The sequence below is a fragment of the Primulina eburnea genome, chromosome 11 (assembly GCF_022965805.1).
Source record: "Primulina eburnea isolate SZY01 chromosome 11, ASM2296580v1, whole genome shotgun sequence".
Lineage (NCBI taxonomy): Eukaryota > Viridiplantae > Streptophyta > Magnoliopsida > Lamiales > Gesneriaceae > Primulina > Primulina eburnea.
Window position 1 is genome coordinate 11,111,071 of NC_133111.1, and position 10,846 is coordinate 11,121,916.

Consider the following 10,846-nt stretch of genomic DNA (forward strand, 5'->3'; position numbering starts at 1 on the left):
ATCCATAGGAGGATTCGGTGTACTCCTCTGTTCTGGTATTCTTCTCGGAGGCATATCTGAAATCAAAAGGATTAGCAACCCAACCCAAAGTTCTATTTCAGTCCTCCTCCGATCATCTTACTGGTGATCCAGAATCGGCTCTGATTCGTTCTCAGTAATACATGTTTTCAAATCAAATCAGATAAACAGACAAACATGTACTATAAAGCAGTAAATCATGCTAGCAATCAAAAGCAGGAAAGAAAACACATTCTACCCCGCTCACTAGCTCCTATCTCAATCTCAAGGATCTATCGCTCTGATACCACCTGTTGTGGGGACCCGGACGCTAATCAAGTTCTTAATCATCATTGGGACTAATTAATCAATTATAAAAAAGGGTCTAAATTTTTTTTTTAAAATGCGGAACGTAGTGAAATCAAATTAATATACCTATCAGTATAAAATACAATACAAGTCCTGTACTGCATGCATTCAAAATAAACTAAGGTTTAACATCTAAATATCCAGTGTCAAAACCCTATATACATCCAAGTCCGAAGTCTCCACTCTATCACGATCTCTCCTCATCTTCTGGACCCTGATCCTGTCCCACCTGTTGTCATGTACACATACAGACAAGACAACAGCCGGATAACTCCGGTGAGAATAAATCCCAGTATAAATCAACGAAACATGCAATCATATAAACAAATATAAAGCATGTAATCAGGTAACAGATATATGTATCAAAATCTGAAACATAATCACAATTCTACAATTCAGACTAGACTCAATCCTAGTCCAGGGATCCCGGTTTCCAAATGTGGTGTTCCTATATCGAATTCCGTAATAGAAGGAACTCTTGATCCTATTACTCGATATAACCAAATATGGTGTTCCTATATCGAATTCCGTAATAGAAGAATTCCAATCCTATTTACTCGATATAACCAAACATCTGGTGTCCTGACCAATCCGTCATGGACTGTAGCTCTATCGCTAACATCCTATCTGGAGACATCGTGCAATGTGCCCGTGGCGATCCCACCACTATCAGGCACTTCTGTCACAAGATTACTCGTCTAATACCTGCTATCTATATTCAAGAGAACAAGTACATCAGTCAAATCAATGCAAATATCAATGCAATAAAATAAAGTATGTGATTTAGGGAAACTCAAGTCTAAACCGACTCAAGTCGATCTCCCAGTACCACATTGACTTATACCTATCTTTCGTCGGTTTCTGGCTCAGTCGAAGTCCTGAATTCACAGCCTGTCTGGCAATGACAATACCAATAATCTCATATCAATATACCTTTCAAATCAATAACAATTTGATCAATCTGGATTTAATTCGAATCATCGGCATAACGGTACAAATTCAATATTCCCGTCAATACAATATCCTCAAATCACAGTTACAATCCATAACTCATATCCAATACAATTGGTAATCAAATCACTATTCAAATTTGTCTGGTATAAATCAATATAACCCAGAAAATTCATAACAATTCCATAATCAGTCTGTTTCTTAATCTGACTTCGATTCTATGATGTCTAACATGTCAAGAACAACATATATGAGTTCCATTCAATTCTGACAATATCATAATTCTAAAACATGTCAAAACGTAGTAAAACTTACGTCCAGTTATAGCCTACGTCGATAGGAACTCAATACCGAAGTCGGATTCAAAATCTAACGGACGGATTTCTCGCAAAAGGCGTAAGGATTTTCAGCAAATTCCCTCAGACCTTTTCTCGATTTCTTACGTTTAACTCTGAAGGAATTCATGTTATATATATATCAATGCATGAATTCGACGAGGTGGCCTCATCTTTGCAAAACACGTCGCACCGCGAGTGCGTTACATTCCGGACCGCGGGTGCGCTCAGCGTACTGATCTACATCCATTTTCCAGAAACTACGACCGCGGGTGCGGTCTTGTTTGCACCGCGGGTGCGGTCGTGTTTCTCACCGCGGGTGGGGTCTCAGTTTTTCAAAAATTGCCACCCTACTGGACATCGACTGCGGGTGCGGTCTAACCATGAGCGCGAGTGCGGTGTTGCTTCGGCAACACATTCTAAAATTCAAAATAAATGACCGCAGATTATCTTAAATCATGTCTCAGTTGGCCCCTTCGTAATCACGTTAAATTATAAATCAATAATCCTTGATTAACAGTGATTAATTCTCGGACATTACAATCACTATTCAAAAATTATTAATTATCACACCCTTTGAGGAGTGATATTTAATCACACAAATAACATTAATAATGTGAGCTTTCAATCATAATCGAGAGCATATATATTAATAAAAAACGAACCTAACGCGAGATAAAAGAATGATTATTAAATAATCATTCCCTTATCATAGCTACCAAACATAGCTATAGTATATGTGATGTGATAACTGATAAGTGTCTTTTTACTTTACCATTGAAGGGTGATTTGTTCTTAATTTTCTTTGCTCAAAATGTCTGAACTTTTAATTTTTTTTGTTTCATGAACATAGTAATTTTGAACGAATGTGTAATTTTTTTTTATATTTAACCGGCTTCTAAACAAGACACGTTGAAATGCGGTAGCCCACGACATTATTTTAGTGTCTCAAGTTTCACCTAAAATAGATACTCTGATAATCGCAAATAACTCTGAATTTGCCATGGTACATCCCAACTTGAAAGTAAAATTTTATGAAAAATATACTAAATGGTTCTAGTTTTCCCCCCTTTGCCTTTTCTTTTGTTTTTCCTTTTTTAATTAACCTAAGCTCTCTATTATTCACATGCAGAAGAATGTGAGAGTATAGTTTCGTACAAGAAAGTGTCATTAACAGCAGCATTGGCAACCTAGTGCAAACAATTTTGTTGTAGAAGTATGTATTAATTTTTTTTGTTACAGAATTTTCATGTTATTTTGTGTCTAATACTACGTACACATTAGTTTTTATGTATGGAAATAAAGTTGTACATCCACAGTATACGAATCAAGTATGGCTTCCATGCACATGAATACATATATATTAAATAGCAATTTTATGAATGTACATAAAATCTAAACAGTATCCATCCAAGCCAGAAAAAAATGAGGGGAAATTCCACTGTATCATATTAATGATCCCACAAGAATTTACTAGACATCATATACTATCACCACAAAATTTGTTCATTCTACAACCAATGTAGCAGTCCCATACATTGTTTCTAACGTCCATGTTATCTCATGTCACAACACAAAGGCCTCCCTTGCTGTCTCATTTTATTCCAAAGGACATATCATTTGTCTGGGGGATTGATAATGAGCCGTATAGTAGTCTTCTACGCACCCGAATTGGCAGAACTTTAAGCTATGAACGTACTCGACCGGTCTTGAGGAGTTGACTTTCTGAACCCACATTCCCATGCTAACGTCTTCCATTTTAAACAGCTGCAAAGAAAGAAAATGTTCAAGTGTCTTGGCCAGAGCTTTTGTGCTGAGCGATTCGGAACATGGAGGTTATACTTACCCTTAGTTTGTGTTTTTCGAAATCCGAAAGGACGAGACTTGCAATGTCAGATGAGATAATGTAGCCTGGTCCATTTGCATAGGGTGGATACTCTTCCTCTGGCCACTCCTATATCATCAAAAATCAGAGAAGAGCATCAGTATCGTGGCAATGTACTTTATGCGCGCCGTTTTATTTACATGTTCGATTTACAGACCACCAAAGCATGAACAACGGGGCAGTTCAACCTGGAACCGTCTACTATAGTTGAAACTCAACGAATTCTCTTTATCATATATTTAATACAATATTATAATATAAAGATTTGTTCAATCTGTTTTATAATACTATTGTTGGTCTCCTTTTCAACTTGAAGAAAATGATTGAGATCTTATTACTAAATGTACTACTTTTATTAAAAATATCTAAAAATGTAACTAGAAGATTTTTTGGCATTCATTACCCTACCACCTCCTTTTTCATTCCTCAAATTTTCAATATGTTTTATAAATTTGTTGAATATAAAGATGATGAGATTTTGCTCAATTTGTATCAAGCATAAAAGAGAAATTTAAAAACATTAGGAGGTGATCTCACCTATGCATTGTCTTGCAACTTTACTCGACCCAAGTCAAAGTCAGGGTCGCTAGAATTTTTTTTTAATATTATGATACATTTTTGGAGAAGAGTGTTGACGAACATAAGTCAATGCAATCTCTTCATAAAATGTTTCAATTGTATTATAGTAAATATGGATCAGAGAAGGAACCATAGTTGGAAGAAAGGTCGGTTGAGAAATCAACGGGAATTAACTTTTTATGGACTTTAAGACGCCAAAATATAAAGAACAAGAAATTTGCACAAGCTCATCAAATGAAAAATGTTTTTTATTCATAATTTTCAAACGAGAGATAACTTCGATATTTTACAGTGGTGAAAAGAAAATTCAAGAAATATGTGATCTTCTCATGAATTGCAAGAGACATATCTGCAGTTCAGTGATCAAATGTAGCATTCGAGTCGGTCTTCTCAACATGCGACCGAGTAATTGGAGATCATATATACAATCTTTGTTCAGAATAGATTTTCATGCTTCTATTACTACAAAATTCGCTAACGCTAAAAAAATAATAGGACGACAGACACTATCGATGAATTTGCGAGAGCCAATACTATGAAGTAGAAGAAGAACATTCTAGAATTGTGTTTTATTAATAATGATGAAAATTGAGATTTAAATTTTTTTAGATTAAAGTTGAAATGCTATTCTAAGTTGAAATTTAATAAATGAATATTTATTTTTTCGATATTGTTTGTAATTTTTAATATAATATTCTTTAATATTCGAAAAATGTTTTGAAAAATACACATTTTTGTTCAAAAGACAAATAATAAAAAATACCGACGCGGTGAGAAGATTAAATTCGAAGCATAGGTGCCTAAGCGCCTACCTTTGGGCGCCTAAGCGCATTCATATTAAAAATGTGGGCTTGGAATCGGTCGGAACTGGTCCGATGATACCGAATCGGACTTCCAGTTCGAAACCTTGGAACCTGAACCAAACCGGTTTTCAAACGACCGGTTTTGTCCAGTTCCTGGACCTCCGGCACCGGAATCAATAGGAACCGGATCGGAACTGGACCGGGGACCGAGATGCGACGGGGACCGGAAAACCCTTAAGCATGCCTAAGACCAGCAAAGAAGAGCAGGATTCGGATATTTAGTGGACATGTAGTTATCTTATATGAGTTTGGCGGCAGTGATGCAAGAACCACAGATTACAACCTCTACCATGGAGCAAGTGATTGTTAATAAAGTAGTTTGATTTGAGGAAGAAACATCGTGGAATAATCCTGAGGTAGAATATGATTGCTTTGTTTTTATAAAAAATGAAGAAGAAGAAAAACAAGGCGATGTTTTTGGCTTTAAATTCTGGAGATCTGGACCACCGACCAGGACCAGACCAAATTTGAATGAGCATCAAACGAAATAGTGAACAAGCCTTTTCCGATGTGCCTTGTATTTTTCTACAATCACGAATTGTAACAGGTTCTTGAATTTGGTGATCAGTCCGGGGTAGGGGAAGCGTTTTTTTAAAATTTATAAAACTGATTATTAAAATATATTTTCAATAATATATTAGGGATAAACAGGTGATTTAAACATAAAAAAATACAAAATATTCAAGAAAATTATTACTCAATGAGCACTCAAGCATACAGCACCAACCCTCGAGCTCAACTTGAACTCTGTAAAACCCAAGCTCAAATCGAACTTTGGCTTGCACTAACCCTCGAGCTCAACTTGAACTCTGTGAAACCCAAGCTCAAATCGAACTTTTACTAAGCCACTTGTGAGATATTCACTGGCACTTAGGCTCACTTGCACCCTTAGTCTAAAGCTTCTCGGCCAAAATAAAAATAACTCAATGTTTCTGAAACTATAATGATTACCTAGAACCTTAATTGATGACATGTAATAAAGATTCATCTAAGAAAACAAAGTTTTTGAAAATGATTCAAGTAAAATTCAGAGTTCAGGGAACCATTTGAATCATGACTTGACCAGTGAATTTCAAATTAGATTTCTAATAGTTTCTCACTGCCTAATCAAATCAAAATAATTAAATGCCTCACACACTCGAGGCTTGGAACATGCATAGCTAGAAGCCTATGGCTTCACAATATCCTGTTTTTTGAAGTGCGGCAAGATTTTAAGGTGAAGCGAAGACAAAATATCAAGATGGCACCAAGTGAAAGGAACTAAAGCTCTTTGAACCAAAGCAGGAAAAATTGCGACTATAGCAGGAAAAGTAAGGAAAAAAAGGTATTGTATAAATTATGAGGTGGAAAAAGTGAAATCGACAAGGTACCTCATACGTGACAGCCCATTTCCCACTTCGTAAGGGCTTATGGTAGTAATTTATATTCCCAATATACAAGCTTCTGGAATTAGGCACTTTCTTTGCTTCCTTAATAATTGCGTCGACTCTCACAAACGTGTCGTCATCGCCCTTCATAATATAATTTGCAGATAAAGCCCGAACCTGATAATATTGAGAGCAATTAATTGAGGCAGCAAAAGGAAAAGTCGATCTTTAAGTTCTTAATCAATTACTCACGCCGTATTCACAGATGGCAACAGTTTTCAGTACAACAAGATCATAGTTGTCCATGTACCGGACTATGACAATGTCACCAAAAAAATTTGCTTCTTTAATCACTTCAACGTTAACCTCCTTTCTCGCATGCTGTCAAAAGTAAGTTTCGAATTAGTTACTCGATTTTAAAGGAGATCAATCTTTTGTAAGAAACAGATCAGTTTTTTACCAACCAGAGCTACAAAGAAACGCGCAACAACGATTGACGACTTTATTAGATTATGCTGCATCCAAGATTTCCTCACGCCCATTCTTTCGGCAAAGTGGTTGCCTGAGGAAAGAACACCGATGAAAAGTTCAACCGGCCCTTCTCGAATAGGGGGAGCCTTCCATCTTTCAGACAAATCAAGATGTTTCTGAGGAGCAAAACTCGGGTGTGATGTGGGCAAGGATGCAGCAAACACGTAATGAACATCGATGTCGCCATTCAGAAATAGCCCAGTGGCATCCTCAAGTGTAAATCCCTATAAGTAAAAAAAAAAGTATTAAATAATGTCAGGAAACTATATATATAAGACAAAGGAAGGGTTACATAAATTACGGTGCGATATGGAAACGAGGTGATATGTCTGCCATCTACGCTGATATGATAACCCTCAAGGCCAGCAATAAGTGTTAGGACAAACAATTTGTCTTCCACAAATGCGAATGGCCAATCAACAGCCACTTTTTTAGTCCGTCCTATTAACCGGTTTAACCACCACATTGTCCTCGATTCCTCTGATCCATTATCATCATCCCGGATCCACTTCTCACATTTCATTAATCCATCAACTGCAGAAAGGCCAAGAATTGCCCATGATGTCCAGAGTCATAACATAATTACAGAGAATACAGGACCGGGAGAACAACAAATTAAACAACTACCACAAGATAAAAGAAAATTTCAGCACATAAACGATTGGAAGAAGCAATGCCCTGTAACCTCATACGCATCCATACATAATTAACCTAACTAAATTAGAATTATAGCTTTCACCTATAATTGAATAAAAAAAATTCAATTTTCATCGACAAGCCATTATCCAAAGAACCAAAATCCGTCTAATCTAATCAGAGGTGGGCAAAGGGTTGAGTTGGGCACTCCTAAAACGATAAGAAAGTTAATATTTTGCAATATCTTTGAAACTAAATTCCTACCCAATCACAGAACTCTCCAAAAAGTGAAAAGAACAACATGAAATTCAAACCAACCAAATGCCATAATCAAGAAAACATTCCCGCTCACCAGTCTCCTCATCAGCTCTGGACTTCCAGCCTTCGCAACGTTGCGATGTCCCCCACTGCATCCTGTAACATGTGTTCTGTTCAATGACAGGCCTCCCACTCCAATCTCCTTTCAACCTCGGATTAAAATGCAAAATCCTGGGTGGATCCTCCCCTTCCACAGCCCTCAGCCCCTGCAGCTCCATCATAAACTGTGAAACCATAACATGTTGCCCTTCGTTCAACAAAGAAATCTTCGGGACCGTTTCCCAGTGTGCTACCCTCGGCTTCGCCACCAAAGTTATATGCGAACCTAAAGTTAGCCCACACGGCAGCATCGCCACTCGCCCATTCTTCAAGAAATCGTTGCCTGGTATCAATATTGAATGCGGGCATTCCTCAATTTTACTGCTACTGCTACGATCAAGACTAGCACCTTCGATATATTCTTCATCACTACGATTTTTTGCCATTGATTCGAGCTCCTGCCACAGCTTTCCGCCCAGTTCAAAGGCCTCCTTCGCGGACTTCAAAATTCCATCTTTAAGACTCGAATTCAAAATGCCTGCACTGAAATTCAAGCTCGAGAGTGGCGTTTTTGTGAGCTCTTTGATTCTTCTCTCGGGCCGTGAATGATACTGTATATCTACAGAGCGAATAGGGGCCTCTTTCTCCTCCAAATTCTCCTCGCTTTCCAGCATGAAATGCTTGGAATTCAAGAACCCAGCATTTTCGCCGCTAGAAAAATCTGTTTGAGAAACAAGAGAGAACCCATTTCTGTATACAAATGGGACTTCAAATCCCACCAAAAGTAAGTACAAAAGCCCCATCACAATCAGCACCCGAATCGATCGTTGCCGGCTCAGTGAAAACAACAGCTCTACATTCACTCTCTTCATGTTCAGATTTCTCACAAAACTTTCAGCAAAGTTGAAACATGAAAACTGATAAACATGCAACTCAGAAGCATAATAATAACTGATGATCAACAAAAACTGGAGCAAATTGAGCTTCTTGGGGAGATGAAAGAGTATTGGCAATTATATGATTTTAAAAAATGGACTCAGAAGCAAATCCGGAAAGAGATACACAACTGCAAGACGGGCCTCGACAGACAGACACAGAAGAGAGAGAGAGAAATGTACTGTAGCCTATACATACAACTATACAAGCGTGTAGAGGATGAGAGTAGGGTGGGGTTGCTTTGTTTCTGGGTCGGTCGCTTTAGGCAGTGGAAGGTATAATTGCCTCATAAATAACATAAAATATTATATAATAACAATCCAAAAGGAATTTGGTTAAAGTTAAATCTGGTAATAAAATATTATACATCATTGGGACCAATTACCATATGTTATATGTTAAACATAATTATAATTTTTCGATCGGGTACGTATTAGAGTATCCACAATAACATGCATATCTCACTCAAATATTTTTGAGTCTCGAACTGCACGTCATCAACAATATCTAATATTTTATAATTAAATATCTGATCAATTAAATATTTATGGATCTCATTTTCATTTTAATAAAATTATTTATATTTTTCCAATAAATGTATATCTATTTTAGTTAATTTCATCTATAATTTAATATTATATTTTTATTCAAAAGCAAAACCAGATAGTATTAGAAAAAAGATAAATTAGAGATAAATCCATAAACGCAAACATAAATTAACTCCTTATACCTAAAAACTTTGTTTAAACTCCTTAACATAATAAAAATGACAAAAATAACCTTATATGTGCTAACTTTAATAATTGATTTAACTGGGCCAGAAATAATATCAGAGCTCCGGTAAAATTATTTCAAACATATAAATTTGTTATTACTGTGTAATTAATTGTTTGATGAGGAGATATTTCTCAAATAACATGGATCCGAACCCAGGTTCAAGATTAATCATTTATACGATTTATTCCAAAACTTTGGAATATTTAAAACAGGAAGCTCTAACCAAGGTTAGATATCAAGAACAAAAGGGAACATATAAAAGTCCTAAGATAAACTTATGATTCAAAATAATAAGTTTCTAGAAATAGTCCAGGATTTCTCTAAACTTTTCGGAGACCTTAGAGAAATTCAAAACACAGTGCAGAATTATGGAAATATGTTGTATTATGTATGTACCACAAAATGTGAAGAAAATCCTTGAAAACCAGGAAGAAATTCTTGGAACATTAAAGGAGATTCAAACAAGGATTCAAAACCTAGAACAACAACCAAATTCTAGTAAAAACAAACTTCAGAAGGAAGGTTACCACATCTTTTAGTACCGAACCCTTATTAAACAAAAGAGGGAAGACCAAAGTAATGTCAAAAAATTTAACTGAAGAAGAAAAAATGATCAGTCTAATTAAAATAGTTTCGGAAAAAATTAATCAGATGACAATTTTAGAAAGGATTGGTCTTGAGGATCTTCAAGACCTTGCAGAATCTTTTGCAAATATCAAGGTTGTAGATCTAAAGATGAACACGATAAGGGGTGAACCAACTACCATAACATGGTCATCTTCTCAAAAACCATCAAGAGAAAGTGTGGGATCTTAGAATATAAATATTAGAGAACCCCAACCAGATTTTAATGTTGGTGCAGAATCACACCCAGCGGGAACAAGTTCAAGGAGAAGTCAAATTTCCTTGTACCAAACACCCTATGGGAAATCTGTTTTAGAACATACACATCCTTATGGGGTTATGCTTAACATGGATGTACTGGATTTCAAAAATAGATAGGATATCATAGATGATTGGACATCAGCTATGAGAATTGCAGCAGGAACACTTGATCTCAACAGATAAAGATTAATCAAAATTTTAGAAATGAATCTAATGAAATCAGGTAAAATTGCTTAGAACATGACTTCGGTGGAAACTAAAGAGTCAGTCCTAGCTGGAGAATCTTTTAGTGAGATAGCTGGAAGATTGGCAACCCTATTCAAAGCATAATTTTTAAGGGTGGATTATTTTAACAATCAAGATATAGAGAAGAAAAAA

At 36.2% G+C, this 10,846-nt stretch overlaps 1 protein-coding gene across 1 annotated transcript; it reads right to left on the minus strand.

Moving 5' to 3' along the window:
• Positions 1 to 2,990: 2,990 nt before the first annotated feature.
• On the minus strand, positions 2,991 to 9,060 carry LOC140804395 (hydroxyproline O-galactosyltransferase GALT6-like). Its single transcript, XM_073160395.1, has 7 exons — positions 7,866 to 9,060; positions 7,179 to 7,411; positions 6,811 to 7,101; positions 6,599 to 6,727; positions 6,350 to 6,523; positions 3,499 to 3,606; positions 2,991 to 3,419 (listed from the first exon to the last, which is right to left on the minus strand). The coding sequence occupies exons 1-7, from the start codon at positions 8,740 to 8,742 to the stop codon at positions 3,252 to 3,254; spliced, it is 1,980 nt and encodes a 659-aa protein (XP_073016496.1). The 5' UTR covers positions 8,743 to 9,060; the 3' UTR covers positions 2,991 to 3,251.
• Between the last annotated feature and the right edge of the window lie 1,786 nt (positions 9,061 to 10,846).